The 21,830-nt window shown below is 35.6% G+C and overlaps 1 protein-coding gene across 1 annotated transcript; it reads right to left on the minus strand.

The window, feature by feature from the left end:
- Positions 1-1,758: 1,758 nt before the first annotated feature.
- Positions 1,759-21,162, minus strand: LOC121431976 (prolyl 4-hydroxylase subunit alpha-1-like). The gene is given in 14 exon segments (XM_041629776.1): positions 1,759-2,007; positions 2,904-3,000; positions 3,952-4,020; positions 4,921-4,971; positions 8,902-8,955; positions 9,592-9,762; positions 12,118-12,291; positions 13,853-14,079; positions 14,538-14,589; positions 15,178-15,353; positions 15,943-16,095; positions 18,185-18,339; positions 19,178-19,372; positions 21,056-21,162. Coding segments are annotated over 13 exon segments (1,632 nt in total). The 5' UTR covers positions 19,360-19,372; positions 21,056-21,162; the 3' UTR covers positions 1,759-1,936.
- Positions 21,163-21,830: the final 668 nt, after the last annotated feature.

The raw sequence follows: 21,830 nt of genomic DNA on the forward strand, positions 1-21,830 counted from the left end.
ACACATACAGCACATGCTATACTGGTCACAGTCCTCTGTTGCATAGGCAGAAGACATGTTTTGGACCCTTTTTATCCAACGAAAAAAGTTGCTGAGCTTTTGTCTCACCATGTCCAAACAAAGCTCAAGGTACTCAAAATATAATAAAATGGCCCGTATAATGAAGTCGTGTTTCACTTAAACTCAGGTTTAAAGTTGGGGTTAAGTATAGGAAGCCAAAAGTGTCAAAATCTTTATTGAGTCGTAAGTTTCTTATGTTTACTGTGCTCTTTCCTGATTCATTGATGGTGAAGACAATCATCTATTTATACTTCCCAGACAATTATGAATGATTTGAGAGCCAAATAAGCTGAAATATGATACCCAAATTGTTAGTGATTTATGTAACAATTGGCTTTCCATACTTAAACCACAACTTTAAACCAGGGTTTGATTTAAACCGGAGTTCAGAATACGGGCCAATGACTTCAGACCAAACACCCACTTTGTGCAATTTTCTTCTAAACAGGAATAAGTAAGAGGCTACCAGAGCCAGTGGCAGTAAATTGTCAAAATAAACACATTACTATAAATGCACAATATCAAAATGACTCACAAAAATAGAATCACTTTCTTATGCATTCTCATATCAAAGTTGACTTGGGTTTGACTCTTAACCAAACATATATTTCAGTCCATACTCGGTGTTAAATATTTGTGGCAAAGCTAATGATTATACCAGAGAGATCATTGTATTTCATTTTATTCTCTTTTTCTTCTCGTTGCATAGCAAAATAAATTTTTGTGACACTTTTCACTGCAGAATTGACATATTCTGTGCTCGGTGAATTGATTTTGAAATTTCATTCCATAAAATACGTTCTATTTTAACCTAGAAATTATATCTAAAACTGTTCATCTCTCTGATAAATTAGCAAATACATGTATTATTTTATCTTGAATGTAAAGAATATGTACTTTTTTAATTCAAAGAACAGATCTGCTGAATTAAACAAATGCATGTCATAATTTGTTCACTAAGTGATCCACATGCTCTCATTTGTGTGCATATATATTGTAAAATAAACTCTTATATTTTTCTGATTAACATTTGCTTGCAAAACATCTAACCCACTCACATTTTGCGATATAAAGTACTATAAATTACAAATCTTGACATTTGAGATCTGGTTGTTGTAGAATATCTGTTCACAACTTGAATGATTGACAGAACATCCAAAACTTGAAGGGGTTTGAACAACTTTGCAAATTTGAATGCAACAGTACATTAAGACTTTCCAAAAACTGTGACGTACCATGAAGTAAATATTATTGAACTGACATGAACTGCAGTATATGCAGTCTAAAGAGGTTCCTCGACATGGAAAATCATCAACAAATCTTCATGATAATTTGCGTCAGAAAAAAAATTGAATTAGTAAAATGTGTGGTCGTATTAGAGGCGATGGAAGGCATAGTTAGCAAATACAGATTCTCCAATGTCCCACATATAGAATTTGTGGAAACACATATTCATAATTATTCTTTTATTTTTTTTCAAAAGAATCATATTTTATGAAGACTTGTAGTGTCATGATGTAAACAAAAAATCTACTTTGGCAGCTCGTACATGGGATGATTTCAAGTTCGGTGTTGGTGTTGGAGTTGAAATTTGGATTGCTTCCCTTGCTCCAAAACTTATTTGGAGTTTGTAAATCTGATCCAGATCACATCATTGACAACTAGTGAGTGACTTTTCGGGACCATCTTCATTTTATGTTTGGTGTTATAATCGTGTAAAAATTGACCTAACACCAACACCAAAAGGTCAACACTGATCTTGAAATCACCAAGTGTGCTGTGTGAAACTGAGGAGCTGGAGAGTGTGGTTGGCAAGTACGGCTTCGCAAGATGACTGAAGATCATGTGATTAACTGAAGATTACACTCTACGTAACTCACTCACTCCTTCCGATCCCACAAGGCCGTCTAAACTCCTGGCCGTGCTCTCGCATCCATATGTTGGCAACTGGGTATATGAGAAGAAAAAGGGAAGAGAGAGGAGAGAAGAGAAAGTGAAAGAAAGAGAAGGGAGGGATCGGGAGAAGAGGGGGAGTAAATAAGATGTAATAAGAGAGCAACAGTGAAAATTCTGCTTATCCTGGTGGCCGTTTCATAAAGCTGCTCGTAAGATAAGAACGACTGGTGATCCTTCTTGTGGTACATGGTATTCACCATTGTTCATAGGTGATTGTTTTGCGCATAAGAAAGGTTCACCAGTCGTTCTTAACTTACGAACAGCTTTATGAAACACCTACTGGATTGGCTCTTCTTATGAAATCTGACATTCCAGCAAGAGTTGCAGCTATCATAGCAACTTTTTATGAAATAGGCCCCATCCACTTATTTCATAGTTAAGGACTAGCAATACATATTTTTGTGTCTTCATATTATACTGAAATATATGGCAACACTCAGACTCAGTAGAACACTGATTTCATAGAACATACTCTTAGATCTAAGACATAATGTTCATAATGAAGACAGCAGAAAATCAATTTACTACATTTATCTTCGAAGTAAAAACACATGTAGTTAATTTCATCACTGAATTATGAAATTTAAAGGGTCGTGTGGTCCAGTGGTTAGAGAATTGGACTCATAATCGCAAGGTTGGGAGTTCGAATCCCAACTCTGCCATTGTCTCCACTTTGATAAAAAGGCCCACTAGTGATATCTGTCGTCTATTACGTCAGCCACTATGACTGATTAACCTAGACGTAAAATGTTTCCAAGGTAATTGGTTATATACCAGCTTGGCGTTTACCAGCAAAAATGCTCTCCTGCCGAGTTCCTACGGGAGTTACCACAAACAGAAACAGAATTTATCTGAAAGTAAAAAGTCTATTCTTTGATAAATCTTACCCCATTTAGACCCAGATATTACAGGACATGATCCATGCTTAGTTCTCTCATCCACTCTTCCATTTTTGAAAAGATTGTACCAAAAGATTGCAGATCCCTGTACATGAAATGAAACAGAAAGATCACTCAAGGCTGCAAAGGACAGTATTGTGCACACACTTTAAAATGCATATCAAAGGGTAATACAAATTAAGATGGCTAATAGTCCGGGATTATTGAATATTACCATTTGACTTGACGGGGTAACTTTAGGTGTTTCCAAACCACCTTGATCACAAGAATCTCTGATAAATTACAGAACTTTTTCAGGCTCAAAATATCCCATAATTATTCACACGTTCGCACACCGCCCCGAAACATACCCTTCGGGGAAAGTTATCAAAGTTACAAGCATGCGCAGTATGGTCTGATAAGCAGGCAAGGCGCGAGATTCAAAATCTAGCTCCGCACCCGCCCTCAACTACATGCTGGGCTAAGAAAGTTCCCATAATTTGCTTTCACACTGTCAAAATACCTGCGACCTTGGAAAAATCCCCATGAAAGTTCTTGTAATTTTGACAAGTACCTATAATTTAGAGGGTATTCTCTTTGGGGGATATTACATGATATGCTTTAACATTGCCTAAAATACCAGGGTTCCGTTTCATAAGGGACTTGAAACTGTTGTTACTTTGCAATAACGGCAACTACCATGGTAACAGGGCTCAGCAGCCAATCAGAATCAAGGTTACCATGGCACAACAGTTGCAAGTCCTTTATGAAATGGGCCCGTGGTATTTTCTGATGGGGTAGATCAGGGCCAATTTCCCAATCAGAAAATAACTAGAAATGACAAACTTTGAGGTGGTCTGAAAACACCTTCTAAGAATAGCTCTTTTGCAGACTATGTTCATGAATGCATGGCTGAAAAGATTGCATCTCAGAGATTCTCCTGACCGACTAGTCACTTTAAAAAATATATATATACATTTGCTATTGGGATTAGATGCACATAGTAATCACACAACAGAATGATTTCTAAACAAAGTAATATAGTCGGATCCATTACCTTTCCAGGCTTGATTTTTGCCCCTGCGTCTATGAATACTGTAGCACCTCCTTTAGTAACATCACTCAACTTCGGATTTAAAGACGGGGGGGTGGGGGATATAACAGATTAAATCACAAGACACAATAAAATTCATAAATCAATATGTAAAAGGTGTAAATTAACAAGCTCTCAGTGAATATTGCATGTCACAGTTATCATTCAGTATATAAATACAGTAAGTACAATATTTCCTGTGCTTTCAAATATTAGACAAATCAGACTCCAACAAGCCTCTATAGCATGAACTAGCATGAACTGGAAGGGTCTTGTCAGGGACTCAGTAAACCAACTTGCTACTGAATCCCGTAATTCCCATAGACTTTGTACATAAATCATATGGTCCCAGTAGGCAACAGCCAATGGGATTGACCTCTGAATCCTGCAATTCCCATAGACTTTGTACAGGAATATTCTGGATCCAGTAGGCAATGGGTTTATAAACCTATGTCGACTACATAGGTAATTCATAAAGATCTATATCTTGCAAATGAGGAAAATTAGTATTGAGGTAGGAATTTTGAAATAAAGCACAATATCTGCCTCAATGTGCCATTATTTAATGTCTTTTCTGCCTGAGTATAGTAATAAGTGTCATTTGCATATGTATCATTTGCATATTTGATGCGCGATGATGTAACTGACGTCACATTGGATACGTGTTGCTGTGGTGATTGGTTATGATAGCCCAGCCTACCTTGTTGCCGGTGTTGCAATTAAACTGAACAAATAAACATTACATTATGATGTTGGAACATAATAAGCTAGTAAAGGATTCTTTAATGACAGTAGCTTGACACTGAGAGAGGAAAGAGATGCAATTTCCTACATTATTAAATCACTCTGATTAAACAGAGAGCGACTGCAAAGACTCATCACTCCATCATGAAATATAAAAATATATGCAAAAATATTACACAATCAACTTACATAAAATAACATGGATGCTATTCTGTTGCCATTTTCTGTTGTTTTAATATCCTGTTTGAAGACAAGGCACACAAAAACGGAAAGAAAAAGTTCAATGTAAACAACATTTATTTGGCCTCCAAAGTAGGCTCCACAGAAATTGAAGTCTTTAAATCACTATGAAACCCAATGAGAAAGGTTTTTCATTGTTATTCATCGTGGGCATTAGATTTCATAACCTAACCCAGGATGTATAATAATCACTCCTCAAACACTCCTTTTCCACATTGTGAATAATCTTGCTTTACATTTTAATATTGAGAAATGCAACACAACAGAGCACTGCAAGTATAGCGCCATCATTTGTTAATACTGGATTAATACAATTATAATATTGGTGAGAGCATATCTGCCACATCCAAATTATATGGGACATAAGTCTGATTTGCTGGACCTTGAATTTGGTGAAAACATGAAGTTCCCTGAGAACAGCTGTGAAATGTTTGGAGCCAGACCGTACAAACAAATGCAACAATAATTATACTTGCTTATATAGCTCTTAATACTTACTTTGTCAGAAGTCTCTAAGCGCTCTACAGTATATGCAGCATAATTACCCTGGCTTTAGCAGTGCAGCTGTTACGCGTGCTGCGTTTCAAGGAATAAATTCCTGCCAGGTACCCATTTACCTCACCTGGGTTGAGTGCAGCACATTGTGGATCAATTTCTTGCTGAAGGAAATAACGCCATGGTTGGGATTCGAACCCACGACCCTCTGTTTCAGAGTCCGGAGACTAATCCACTGGGCCACAACGCTCCATGCAACAAAAGGCGGTCTCCAATGCGCAATGCCAAGAAAATGTATTATTCTAATAAGTTAAGTCAAAGTAAAAACAATGTTAAAGGAACATGGTCAATTATCAACAATATACTAAAAAAATCAGAAAAAAATACTCCAGACTATTTTATTTGTGATGAGAAAGAAATCAATGATCCACATAATATTGCCGAAGAGTTTAATTCCTATTTTGCTAACTGTTGTTCAATAGCACTGGAATCAACGTCTCCTGTTAATGATGAATGTAACATCACTATTGATAATTATCTTGCTGATAGCTGTCCAAAGTCAATATTTTTTAAGCCTATTACAGAATCTGAAATTGCTGAAATTTGTAAATCATTAAAAAACAGTTATTCATATGACTTTAATTATTTAAATGTTAATATTATGAAGCAAATTATATACTCCATTGTGAAGCCTTTAGTACATATTTTTAACATGTCTATTGAAACTGGTGATGTTCCACTCAAATTGAAAATTGCAAAAATAGTGCCCATTTATAAAAAGGGAGATTGTCATGTTTTCAACAATTATCGTCCAATCTCTATTCTACCCTGTTTTTCTAAGTTGATTGAGAAATGTATTTATAATCGAGTGTACTCTTTTCTTTGTAGCCACAATATTATCACTAACAGCCAATATGGATTCAGAAAAAATCATTCTACTTCCCATGCAATTATAGACATTCAAGATAAAATTATTTCATCTATTAATAATAATAAGTTTGGGTTTGGGATATTTCTGGATTTGTCAAAAGCATTTGACATTGTGGATCACAATATCTTGTTATATAAATTGAATCACTATGGTTTACGGGGAACAGTTTTGAAATGGTTTACTAGCTACTTAGATAATCGCTACCATTATACATATTTTGCAAATTGTTCTTCAGACAATACTTTGATTAAATATGGCGTGCCTCAAGGGTCCATTCTCGGCCCCCTGTTATTTTTATTGTACATTAATGATATCACCAAATCCTCTAAAAAATTTGAATATATACTTTACGCTGATGATACAACTCTGTTTTATACACAACCAAACACAGAAAATTTACAAGAAAATATTGAATCTGAACTCCGCAAAGTTATCACATGGTATGAGACTAATCGATTGATAATCAACTTCAATAAAACATATTTTGTTCCATTCCACAATAAATATAGCAATGTGAGTAATGAAGTAGAAAATATTGTCATATCCATTGACTCAAAACCTTTAAAAAAGTCAGATGATGTTAATTTTCTTGGTATTTATGTTGATAAAAATTTGCAATGGAAGGTACATTTAGACTATATAAACAACAAAATATCAAAGTGCGTCGGTATTTTATTTAAACTCAGACATTATTTACCCCTATCTGCTCTACTTATTTTGTATAATTCCTTAATATTACTTTATTTAATATATTGTATACCACTTTGGGGCAATTGCAATCAATCAAAGCTAAACACACTATTTAAACTACAAAAAAAAAGCAGTCCGGATTTGCACATGAAGTCATTATCTTGCACATTCTGCACCATTATTTAAAAAATTAAACATATTGAATGTTTATGACTTATACATTTATTATACTGCCGTTCTTGGATTCTTTTATTTTCAAAATGTTTTACCATCGAATGTTTTACAGATGTTTCAGATAAATAGCAATGTTCACAATTACAACACTCGAATAAACAATGATTTTCATTTATTTAAAGTTTCCTCAACCTTCACAAAAAAATCATTCCGTTTTAGTTTTCCCACTGTTTGGAATTCCATTCCTCGTAACATACGATCATACACAAATCTAAACTTATTTAAAAGATGTCTTAAAAAATCCCTTTTATCCAAGTATTAATTATTTTGCTCTCCCTTTATTATAATGATCTAGATATGCCTGTGTAATATATATTATAATTTCTTTTGAGAACTTATTCTCACAAGGCCTCTGTGCTTTTCTTCTCAAGTTCTCTTTCATTCAATTATGATATTTAATCAAGGCAATGTTTTGTTTATTTATGAAATGATTTACTCTGTATTATTGTATGCATTTTTAATTTGTTTGCATTGTACATATGTTTTTTTTTTAACCTATTTGAATTTGAATGAATAAAGAATTGAATTGAATCAATGATTCCTAGGCCCTGCCTTACAGAGAGTTGTGATTGATGCAATCCATCGCAATTACGGACAGCCATCAATGTCAACATCTAAAACACACGGGCCCGTATTCTGAAGTCAGGTTTAACTTAGACCATAGTCTAACTCTGTACTAAAATTATGGGAAGCCAAAAGTGTCAATATTTTTATTAAGTGTGTGTTTCTTATGTTAACTGTCTTCTTTCCTGATTCATCGATGGTGAAGACAATCATCTATTTACACTTCCTACGCAATTATGAATAATTTTGAGAGCCAAATGAGCTGAAATATGATATCTCTACTGTTGGCGATTTATGTAACAATTGGCCATCCATACTTAAACCACAACTTTAAACCTGAGTTTAAGTTAAACCCGACTTGAGAATACGGGCCACGTTGTTCAAAATATTTCCTAAATATGATGTACATTCATCACTGTATTGAAAATTCAGAGTGCTTCTCTTTCTTTTTCAAATTTTACGAAGTACATTGTTCAAATTGAACAACAACAAAATATGACATTGATGGATTTAAGTTGAGGTTGATCAAATCAATTTACAAGGATTAACATTCAATTTCTACAAGAAAGATATGATTTGTGTATTATACATATATTTTGAACTTCTACAAGAAAGATATGATTTGTATATTATATATATTTTGAACTCTGTATTTTGCATTAATATGTCTTATTTATTGAAGGAAACCTTCAATAACAAGCTTTGCTTTTCAGAAGGTTACCATTTCATTTCATAACGTTATATTATATTTGGCTTTACTTTGTAACTTTTTTGAAATTTTGGAATGAAATAAATTTGTTATCAATCAATTTCATCTTGATCTTTGTAAATCGGACCCTGATATTGTGTTAATTTGTTTTGACGGTGGGGTTAAAGGGACTCATTACTTGCAGAAATGTACCCCCCCCCCTCCCTGCCCTTAATTAAACTGTGGCACCGCCAATGTTTGATGCCAGTATTTATTTTTCTTCTAGGGAAAAGTCAAAATCAAATGCAAAATAAATCACAAAACTCACCTTTGTAAAATCAAAATGTGGCAAGTAATGTCCTCCTAAACCATAGTTGGCTATCTAGAGGGAAAAAAATATGGAAATAAATCTTGCTGCGCTCTGTTAAATGTCAAATTCACGATTCCTGACAAATGGAAGCTAGAAATATCACTGAAGGTGATTTTGTAATCACCATGGCTTTTGTATGTGAGAAACATATAAAAATATAAATAGCTTTTTCTTGTTGCCAGAGGCCCAGAGCCTAATAAAGCATTACCATGGCAACACAGAATTGGACAAAATAAAAATGTCTTGAACATCTTCACTCATACTCCAATGTGTGTTAAGAAAACATGACCTACACCAATGTGAAAAAAATTGAAAAAGAATTAGCCCCCCCCCCCTTGGGGCCCCTACTAGTAAATCCAGGGGTGTTTCAAAAAGGGTTAAGTGTGTTAAGTCCTGCTCAAATGCCGATGCACACATGATATTTGAAGCTCAATCTTATTGATGATTTCTCTGCAGTAGCGTGTGTCCTCATACCATGATTTGGCCAATGTGGTGAAACATTTTACATTTTAGCCTATGCAACTTGAAAACGACTCTACGTCACACTCTAATCTTTGTGAAAGACCCCCCCCCCCCCGATCCATCAGTGACTACGATAATACCCCATATTGACATATATCACATGTAGACAATGTTATTAGCACTGACCTGCAGGAACTCAGTAGCATTCATTGAGAGTCCGGTGTACGCACCGACCCTCTGATAAATCCGCCTGATGACTTCCGACTCGTTGTGTGCCACCCAACCACTCTTGCAGATTCTAAACTTTGTCTGTTCTAAATAGCCTGATGTCGAGTTCTAAATGGTGGCCCGTTCAAGCTGTGAGTGATTAGAAATGGCAATGCATGCATGGTTTGTGATGTTAGATTGTTAATGGATTCATGTCCTTTGGCAAGGCATGAATATATATTTGATGCTCTCCACACGGGTGTACTCAATGGGTACCTACTTCGATACTCAGTGAAAATTATTATTCATTTGGGACGACACGGACGCATGGCTGTGATGTTAGAATGTTAATGGTTTCATGTTCTTTGGTAAGGCATGAATATATATTTGAATTAGGGTTAAAGATGAGGTTCTGAGGTATTAAATGCTGCAGAAAAGTGGAATATCATTATAACTATCATTATCATTTTCATGGGTTCAATCAAATTGGAGGTAATTTCTCACATGAAAGAGGCTCGATAATCCCTTTTGCCAGAGATTGATCAATTGACCCATCATTAGAGAGAGAATGAGACATGAACAAACCCCTCCCAAATCAATCACTCACTCAACAAATGAAGTAATCTATGAATTTTCAAAGGGGCCGGCTGAAAAAATGCAATCAAACGAGCCCCCACTATCAAACACAATATGAATTTTGCAAATATAAAATATGCACTGGGAGATGTGTTTGATAATTAATTTCATGCAACAGACCCTGTTTCATAATACTTATTTTCATGATATCGGTGCCATCCAGTGGTAACTTCCAGTGAATCCTTGATCTTGGGCAACGTTACCATGGTTGTTACTACTAATGGCAGAGTTATCAGTAATTGCAAATTTTATGCAACAGGGAACTTGGACATTACTCAAGAGCATGCATCATGCACAGGTTATTATCAGGATGATGTCCATGCAGTTAGTTAACTTATGCTTCAGTTCTGTTGAACAAATCCACATTTGGGACTCAAACATCAGGCCAAGACACTTGACCAAGGGGAAAGGGGAGTGGTCAGTCGAGATGGTCAGATCAAAGTGGTCAGTACTTGACTCTGGTTTCAGGTATTATATACCTTCCTGCATATGCATAAAATTGTTTACTTTCTTTTTATCAGGGAATTTTACTGGTGACTTTTCATGAGAGAATGGCCCTTCCCTCTAAATCATGATTTTATTTCTGTATATTCCAAAGAAATAATTTATAGACTTATTATCACTACAAATATTGAAAACAATATTTTTACTTCAATCTATCACTGAAGTAAAAAAACATTGGAATTGATATTCTTTTTACACAAACCTCCTGACAACTATTAAAAAAGGGGAAATGTTGATAAAGACATAGGCTATTTATCTCCAGGCCAATATACTAAAGTCTTTTTTTTCTCTAGATAAAAAAATAGGAACAATGACTTGTACCAAAATATATTTTTTTTAATTATGCCATACTAATATACCATGTAAGATTGGGGCATTACCATGAACCATCAGAAAACTAACAAAATAAGTGTGACATCACTCCACTTCTGACCATCTTGACTTCATATCATTACACACAGTTTATACCATGCTTTTAATTTCTTGCTTAGAACTAAGACCATTAATCAATCCCACAAGATCATGCTTGATTGATTGATAATGTCCCTCTGGGGCCTTTTCATAAAAGCTGAAATGTAAGACAAATTTGCTCTGAGCCAATGAAAGCCAACATGTTTTATGAAGAGGTCCCATGTTCCTTGCAGTTGCGCAATCACAAAATTCAAACTTGCCTATGAAATTCCATCAGCAAGGTCTGAATTAAGCGAGGTACAGAAAATGGCCAAACAAAATGAATCAATGGGTAGGTATTCTGAAACCAAGTTGAAGTTTTGAGTCTGAAAATGAATAATTGCCACGACAATTTTATGTTACAATGAAATTTTACCAAATGTAGTCAGTTTAAAGGAAGTCCATCATTAAATAATATGAAAGAAGAAATTCTATAATACTTGGGCACAATTTCAGTCATGACAGAAGCTGTAGTGGAATCGTAGGGCTTGCAAGGAAAGCTGATTTTGTTGATATTGCTGATATACTACTAATGAATTCGTACTGAAATATTTACCAATATTGATGAATGATGGTGTAAAATAGACCAGAAACAACCAAATGTATTTGTGGCATCTACACAATTTGATATTGAAGAGCTGAATGTAACTCAGTAAAACAGATTAAAAGATGAAGGCATAATTTTGTTTTCAATGCAAGCCAATTTACTTTAAAAATATTCTATTTAATCAAAAGAATGTGTTCCCTCTTGGAATATAAATCTATTATTAAAAATAATCTAATTTTTCATAACATAAGCCTCAACCTGTATTATAGAATACCATCTCAGAAAGTTCAGCTATTCACTGCACCCTTGTGCGCATGGTATAAACAGGCCCCTCCCACCTTGAGGTCAAAGGTCAGCAGACACCCTACCCTTGGTTTGGCCAAGTACTTGAGTGCTTCTATCTCCTGGTCACTGATGATGTCATGATAAACGATGATCTTAGGTTTGACAAAGGTGACTTCTTCTTTCGCAGGTTGTAGTATCAGGAAAGGATTGTTGTAATGTGCGTAGCTACAAGTCTGAAGCATCGGCTTTGTGATGTACTAGAAGAATTCATTATAAAACAAAATTCACCCATTGAATATTTCATTTCATTGAGCAAAAAGAAAAAAAATCAGTATGTATAAATCTAATTCAAAGTTCAATCTCAAACATTACACTATCAATGGTTAATCAGGCTTTTCATCAGAGTCCAGTTTCGGCAAACCCACTATCCCCCTCCCGATGTTGTTGTTGAGATGATGCTTACAGTACGCTACAACACTGTACTTGAAATGAGGCTGGTACTGTGGTTTCGGGTAAATCAACATTCCATGTTTGAGCCAATTGGGGTAGCATAAAGACCAATACTGTACTTGAAATCCCCGTTGTATCTTTAAGAGTTTAATGATCAAGAAGGGATGCGTCATAACGCACCTATTAGCAAGTCAGCACTGTGTCTTACAGCTGGAACCACACTCAATATCTTTTCTGGAATAATCCTCTTATTTCAGCGAGAACAAAGGGATTGGGAATTTTTAAAGCCGTAATGAAAGATATAGAGAAGGATTTACACCTAGCTAACACCTATGCGTCTTGAAAATTAAAATTGCTCAAAAACGTGACTCCGTGTACAAAGTCAATTCAAATTGTGTTTTTCAACCAAAAAGCATAAATGCATGATTATTTTTATTTTTTGTTGTTTAACCACTTGACTGCGTAGCACGTAATATTACGTGCTGGGCGAGCGTATGATCTGTGCGAGGCTCGTAATATTACGTGCTTGACATATCTTCTGTTTGAGGCGTCAGCACCACGCTGTCAATACCCCTACGATGAAAACAGCTTGTGTATATCAAATTTCAGACCATCGACACCAGATAGCGCTATTCCACAAGTTATCGAAACTATTGCAGTGATTTATAAATGTTTGTATTCACTTTGCCATTGTGAAAGTGTACGGCGCTCTGTTCAAAATGGCGACTCGCAGTGAAGAAGTGAATCAAAAGGATTTTGACGAAACTTTTGCCGATAGGAGTGATAAATTTAGTGAAAGATCTGGGTCAGAAGGGGAGGATGATATTTTTTGAATGGATATTGGAAAGAGTGATGTGAAGTGATTTTTTTAGAATTTTTTCCCCCAAGTTGCTGTCGGTTGTAGTCCCAAAAAAGATCTAACTTGTTAGTCCCATTCAGTAGCACCAGGGGGGTCAGTGTGCAATACAGTCTATAGCATTCAAGTGGTTAAGATGGATTTATTTTATGTTATTTATGATCGCAAATCAACTACAACTGAACACCATCAAAAATCCTAAAGAGTGGAGACGAGTGGCGACCAGCAAATGCGAGCAAGGGCAATCAAGGATGAGTAGTAACAAGCAACAGTGAGCAGTTTACAACGTCCAATGCACCATTACTGATCCACCTGCCTCCCTTTACCTCGCAATCACATCACCTAACTTTAATGCTATGCAACTTCATAATAGCTTACGAGTAAGCAACAGTGTAACATTTACCAAAGATTTGGTGCTCAGTACTCTGTGTTTGGATAATGCATCAATACGCAGCTATAATCGCAAAGGTGTGAGCCAGGCTTCAAACATGGCAAAGACTTAAAACAAATACCTTGACAACACCTTCATCTCCTCTGCATAGCGCTCTGTACTTCCGAATATCAGGATGAACGTTCCGTAGATCCTCCTCATCCATTTCTTCCTCTTCCTCTTCTTCTTCTTCTTCTTCTTCTAAAGACAGTCCTTTAAGGTCCCCCGTCTCACCCCTTGGTCTGTACTTCTTGTCAAGGAGGTATTGGTAGTAGGCTTTGTTGTCGGCGTAACGTTTAGAGTCTGGGACTTTAAAACGAAGGAAAGGAGAATATTTTAATCAATTTATTCAAAGATCAAGGCCCGTTCCATAAAGACTTACTATCATGGTAACTTTGCCATTAAAACTACCATGTTACCATGACTGATACTAGTTACCATAACGCCAAGGGTTCCACAATCATGTTAAATTCTTTAGGACAGGGCCCCCACGAAATATTTTGGTCATCCAGTTCAGTTTCATAGTCAAGATGTATGTAAACTCATGAAAAACACGAAAAAGTACCCAATGTTAGGGGTGACTTTCATCAATGTGAGTTAAGAAAAACTAGAGAGCTGCAAAAGCCACACAAGGCCTGCACTCAAGATCAACACTCGGAAAGAAGCCTTTACTTTTGATAATTTTACACCATTTAGATGACTTCTCATGAGTATTTCCCATCAGAGGACCAATAACAATAATTCATTAATCAATAATTTTTTCTTACCTAATAAGACTAGTTTATCTGTGAATGCAGCAGCATCTTCTAACCTTTCCTCCTGTAATGAAAACAAGTTTAATGAATAGAAAATAACCGTCAAGGTTGGTAAACTAGTATTGGCAGGTCAATCTTTTTTAAACAGACTACTTGGAAGCATGCATTCAAAGAATTTTTAACTTCAGATCATCTCGTTGGAAATTTACAGTGAGGATTGATGCATTTGAAAACATCATTTGGCACTGGCAGATCAAGGGGGGGGGGGGGCACATCTGGCCCATGCCACCCCCCCCCCCCCTTTGGGAGGCATAATCTACATTTGTAATGTAAATTTGCCATTGCAACACAAATTTGCCCCCCCCCCTCCCTTTGAAATCGAGGACCTTCTTTTTATTTTGCTTGTCAAATATTCCTCCGGAAAATGTGCCCCCCCCATCAGAAAATCCTGGATCCACCCCTGCCATTTGGTGCATACCAACTTGGTTTCAGACCATACTCCATCGCTTACATCCAAGTGGCCAGTTGTAAATAGCTGTTAAAAGCTACTAAAATTGTGAGATTTTATTGGTCAAGAATGAATTTAGTTAAGGAAATCTAACAATGTGAATGACGAAAGCGCCATGAAACAGGACCAATGACAACAACTTACAGAGAAGCTTGCATAGGCAAGATGGTCAAGGATTTCTGTCTCGTTCATCTTGAAGAAGTCACCTTGCTTGGTCTCGCTGTTGAGCCACTTATAGGCTTGTTCCATCCAGGGTATGGCATGGTATTTATCATCGGCGACATGGTAGGCAAGGCGGCCTACTTCAAAGCTATGGTGAGCTAAAAGGGAAAACAAATGAATAGAAATGGATATTAAAGGGATAATCCAGTCTGAAAACAATTTATGGAGCAGGTCAGTGAAATTAGTAAAATTCTGACTGCAATATTTGGGAAATTACTATTTGAAATGTAGAGTGCGAACGGCGTTCTTTGCTAAAGCCAGGGTAATTATGCTGCATTATTGTAGAAAACAAGTGACTTCTGATAAAGCAAATGTGAATTGACATACATGAATGAACAATCAATATCATTATTATTACCATCATTATTACCATTGTCTTTATTATGATAACATTATTAATGTTACCATCATTTATCAATATCATAATTATGAAACATTGAAAATTCTGTGACACAATATAATGCATGTTCTAATTGCACATGAACATTGTTCATTTTTTGTCAGATAGTTATATACGAAAAGGCAATGTCATTTTATTATTTATGTACAAAAGCAATGAAGTATTCCAATGAGTAGGATTAAAACTGAAATATATAACAAAAACAATGGACACTGATCTCCAAATTGGTAAAACACATTTATAGAAAATGTTCATTTTCCCTGATGTACAGGTAATAAGTTGAATACCTTTGAGATTATCTTCCATTTTTGCTCCTTCCATCAACGAAGCTGGTGTAAACTTGTAGGTGTCCTGCAAACGCCAAAGGGCATCGGCAGCTCCATCTAAATCACTCTGCTGCGGTAGCTTACTCCTAAGACCAGTTACATTGAAGATGTATTCTATAAAGGGAGTTTAAAGATAAATTCCAGTTTTGGTAACGATCTCAAAATGACTTTTTACAGAATCTAATATAATGACCACCCAAGTGTCTGTTTGTATGAGTAAAAAATATGTGCCAAAGGATTCTGGGAGAAATTGTGTAATTGCTGAGAAATAAGCAAAATAAGCGCGGATTCGGTCACTTCCGTCGGGTCTTTATTCCAGCAATAATAATACACTGTCCCACGTGTGCCTATCTGTGTTGGTGATCTTCAGTGTGAACGTTTTTCAGCGTAGATTTCAAGATTTCACAAAGTTCAGTTTATGTAAATGTACCAGATCTAGATCTTTGATGATATTCTGACAATTAAGCCTGGTTTTACAGACTTTCTCATGAAATCAGCGTTTACTGCAACTACTGGAATTTCTCTTTAAAGGCAGGAGTAGCTTTGTTAAAGAAGAAGTTCACCCTGACATAAAGTTTGTTAAAAACAAAAAAGTTTGCACAAAAAAGAACAAATATTGGTGAAGGTTTGAGGAAAATTCATTATAGATTAAAAATTAAAAGATTAAAAACCATCACTATTTACAACATTTTGACAAAATGACAATTTATTGACTTTTTTAATTCAGATACACAGGAAGCTGCTCGCATATCACATTACAAATCAAAAACTTAAAATTCTAATAACTTTTAAAATTTTTGATGAATTTCTTACAAACCTACACCAATATTTGCCATTAATTTTTCTGTTGGTTTTTTTACAATAAACTTTTTGACAGGGTGAATTTCCCCTTTAAAGTAATAACTTCATATCCCAATGGTGGTTGATTTCAACACAGTAAAATTGAAGATAAAGAGAACAATGAAAAATTCAATGGAAATGAATGTAAAATAAACTCATGGCAGTTGAACTTTTTTTTCTGAGAGTGATTAGCCTCAAACAGGCTAAATGTAAATGAGTTAGCTTGTGAGACTGTTTCTTCACTTGCATTTTATCATACATGTATTAGTAAAACTGTGAATATTTCAATTTTATCCCAATATCATACAACAATATCCAAATTCAAGTCCACAGTTTAGCTGGCACAATACAGTTAGATGAATAAATCAGGAAATAATCATACTAGAATAGAAAGTATCATTGGCAAACTGGTTTCAATTTATTGCAACGGCTGCTCCCCAACCCCCCCCCCCCCTAAAAAAAAAAAATAATAAAATTAATAAAATAAATAAATAAATATATAAAAAATAACAAAAGTAGTATTTATGTTAAATCTGTATTTATCAACATTACATATCACAATTTTCATCAACTATCCTCTATTTTCTAACTAATTGGACTCACAAAATCAATTCATTTATCAAATTTTAACATTTTTTTCATCACTTGCCCATAAATTTTCCCATCCAAAGAACCTCATCCATAACAGAGGCCCCATTGACTTCTTGTCAACATTATGCAACTAGAAAATATGGTCAATTAATGGGCACTGCCAATTTGGAAAATTAAAGGGATGGTCTGGGCTGAAAGTATTTATATCTTAATAAATAAAGAAGAATTCACTGAGCAAAATACCGAAAATTTCATCAAAATCGGATAACAAATAAAGTTATTGAATTTTTAAGTTTAGCAATATTTTGTGAAAACAGTCATCATGAATATTCATTAGGTGAGCTGATGATGTCACATCTCCACATGTTCTTTTGTATTTTATTATATGAAATTAGGTTTATTCCATTTTTTTCCTCCAAGAACTAGAAAAAATTGACTGACAACTGATTTAGTGCATTAGATATTTACTGCTGCAACTTATTTCATTATAAGGGAGACACAGTATTCACACAAGTATGAAATAATGAAAAAAATATTACATTATGTAATAACGTAAGAAAACGGAAAGTGGAGATGTGACATCATCAGCCCACCTAATGAATATTCATGATGACTGTTTTCACAAAATATTGCTAAACTTTAAACTTCAATAACTTATTATTTGTTATCCAATTTTGATGAAATTTTCGGCATTTTGCTCATTGAATTCTACTCTATGTATTAAGACATAAATAGTTTCAGTCCGGACCATCCCTTTAAGAAAACTACAAACCTCTTGAAGGCATACTGATCTTGATCCAGTTTTCTAGATCCACCCACTCCCACATAAACCTCTTTATGAGCAAGAAAGCATTGAACGGATGGCTCAGATAGGATGCCATGTCTTCTTGTCCCTCCCGGTTCAGACGCCTCAGGTTTTCCAGCTTGCTGCAAAATCCAGATTAAAGTAGTAATATAGAAAATGATAACTTCAGAAGAAGACAGTCATAATTTAAAATCAATATCATGGCTATATTTATGCAATGCTTACAAATACCCTTGAATGTGAATCAAAGGGTGAATAATGAGTGATATCTATGCCAAAATTGTATTGTATCAAATTGCTGTCACAACACTGTGCAACACTGGAATGTTCAATGATTCTCAAAATTCAAGTCAATAAGCCTTTTCCAAAATTTGGACAAGTTTATAAAACGAAAAGTCCACCCCAACAAAAAGTCAAATTGAACAAAAGGAAAAAAATCCAGCAAGCATCAAAATCAGATGTAAAATAAGGAAAGTTACGACATTTTAAAGTTTTGCTCAATTTTACAAAACAGTTATATGCACATCCTGGTCGGTATGCGGATGAGGGAACTGATGATGTCATTCACTCACTATTTCTTTTGTATTTTATTATATGAAATATGAGAAAATCTAATGTTCTCCTCATTGTCATGTGAAACTAAATTTTATTCCTCCCTGAACATGTAGAATGACCATTGCTTTAACAGTTAATGGTTAAGTCAAGATGGTCCTTATTGTCAAATCTGTAAAAATTGAAATATTCTATAATTCAAACAATAAAAAACAAAAGAAATAGTGAGTGAGGGACATCATCGACTCTCTATTTTATCACTGAGTTGTGCATATCACTGGGTTGTGCATATTACTGTAATAAGAAAAATAAGTGAAACTTAAAATTGTCATAACTTTCTTATTTTACATCCGATTTTAATGAATATAACCATCTGCGTTTCCCAAGCTGAACAGGATAACAACTCACCCCTCGATCTTGACAAGTCTCTCCCTTTCCTGTCGAATATACTCCTCCACCGCTTCAATCATTCTTTCCTCTTTTTCAAAGACACCCTCTAGGTCCGACATGGCAGTGAAGAGGTCGGTGCATTTTACTGTCAAGAGACCAAAGAGGCTCAGCAGGACGATGGATGCTAGTATCTTTAGCATCTTGAGAGATTATCTGCAAATTTAAAGAGAAAAATAATTGTTCTCTTATTCTAGAAGTTCTTTCAGCCAGATTGGTTAGGTTAAAGGTAAATGCTAGTTTTGGTAACGATATCAGTATGAGTTCGTACAGAATCCAATGAAATGACCACCAAAGTGTCTGTTTGTATAAATAAAATGTATGTGCCAAAGGATTCTGGAAGAAATTGTGTAATTGCTGAGAAATCAGCAAATAAGCACAGGATTCAGGTAGAGCGGCGGGCCCGACATTCGAAGCAATAATTATATACACTGTCCCACCTGCGCTTATCTGTGTTGGGGATCTTCAGTCTGAACAGTTTTCAGCGTAGATTTCAAGATTTCACAGAGTTCAGTTTATGTAACTGTACCAGATCTAGATCCTCGATGATATACTGACAATTAAGCCTTGTTTTACAGACTTTCTCATGAAATCAGTGTTTACTGCAACTACTGGAATTTCTCTTTAACATGAAAATCCCCAAAGGAAGTGGGAGGGGAGAGAGAGAAATACATCTAATCCCTCTTTGTCTTTTATACTACAATGGTAGGAATAATATTTTTTGCATACTTTGTGCATCATCATACCACACAGCCATCATAATTCATACAGTAATAGTAAGATTCATTCCTGGGGGGGAGGGCCAGTCAAATATATATCGAGGAGGGTGCGCTAGTACACCCTTTTCTCCAGATGCTGTACTCATTAAGTTCCGGGGGCTCCACCCCGGACCCCAAACGCACAGCACTGCCATATATGAGTATTGGAAAGGTTGGGCCATTGGCCCCTAAATGTTCTACAAACAAGACCCCAAAAAAAGGAGGAAAGAAAAGCAAAGGAAAAGTGTTGGATATCATTTTATTTATTGAATTTAGATTCTCATGAATAGGTGATTTTTTTCTTGCTCGCTTTGCTTGCTTGGGACTGCAGCTTTTTAGCACGTGTCATACTTTGCCCCTCGTTTTTTTACTCTTCACGCTATACTGCCGCAAAGAATCCTGTTAACAGTGGCGTACACACCACAAAAAAAGGAATGGAAAGAGAGAAATATATTATTTTCTGGATATCATGTCAAAATCTCTCGCTTCGCTCGCTCACAACTTTTTTTTTTAAGATCAATTCTGCCCGATCATGCCGATACGCAATATCTCGCCCTCTCAAAATAGTCGCCTCATTACACCAATAGGCCTGTTCATACCATGATATGACCCCCCCCCCTTCCGCCCCCGAAGTGGATTCATAGACGATTAACGTTAGATCTAAAAAGTTAGGCCTAACCGTTATTGGAGGTATAAAGTCATGAAAGTTTGATTTCATGATGAAATGAAGAATCCTAACAAATAATCAGGACATCAACTAATACACAAATAACTTCGAAGAGAATCTACAAAATACACGTTTATATATAATATAGTCAGTAACGTAACAGAAACCGCACACGACCACCACCGTTCCGAGTCGCTCTCCCACCGGGCCGGCCTGACCCGGGCCGCGCACCCGGGCCGGGGGCGCCTGTCTTTGAGTTGTGCTAAGTCAACACACCGCATCGCGTCGCGCCACAAGTTTCACTTCAGTCTGCATGATCCATACGAGGACAGTTTTCCATAGTTATACATTTAGCATGTTAAATACTAATAAATTATTTCCTAAATTAATAGAGAAAGAGAACACCTGTCTTACCTGTCTAATTTTCAGCTGCTAAACCGGGATGTAACTTCCTTCCGAAATCTCGCTGAGCTGTCATCAGCAACTCTCGCTATTGAATTTCGTCCACGTGTACAATGTTATTATCTGACTAGTTTCTAATGAGGCAAAAGGGAGCATTATTTTGAAGAAAGTGATATGAATTCCGGAGTCATTATAATTTTTCTCCAAAGTTTGGAATTGAAAATTGAGGGGGAACAGCAACAAAAAAATTGTTTCAAAAATAGGTTCTAGGAGTTTGTTTTATTTTTCAAATCCACGTTATATTACATTCGGCTTCACACTTAATTTACTGAAATAAGACTATCACTTATTTTCGTTGATAAAAATCTTTTTATTTCCAAGCGTCAATGAAATAATTTTTCTACATCATCACTTACAATTAATCACGTTTTGTCAATTTCATTTAATAAGCAGCAAGACCAACTCTCAAATATGACTAAAGATCATACATAAAATACATTTAAAAGATAGAACAATCAATATCTTATCCAGTTCACAAATTCTTCTTCTTCCATTATTACTGACCGGTTTTGAAATGGGGAAATACTCTTGAAATTAGGCCATTACCTACAAAACTTTTGGCCAATGAGCTTGCAGCTAGAGCTATTACGTAAATGCCTCTTCGCTTTTTTCATTCATACCCATTGATATAATACATGCTTTACCATGTTGCATGAATTTCTCTCTACATGACAACCGGAGTACCAATGATAACGAAAGGTAAACTTTCTAGCGATTCATATCATTC

This window comes from Lytechinus variegatus, chromosome 18, assembly GCF_018143015.1.
Source record: "Lytechinus variegatus isolate NC3 chromosome 18, Lvar_3.0, whole genome shotgun sequence".
Lineage (NCBI taxonomy): Eukaryota > Metazoa > Echinodermata > Echinoidea > Temnopleuroida > Toxopneustidae > Lytechinus > Lytechinus variegatus.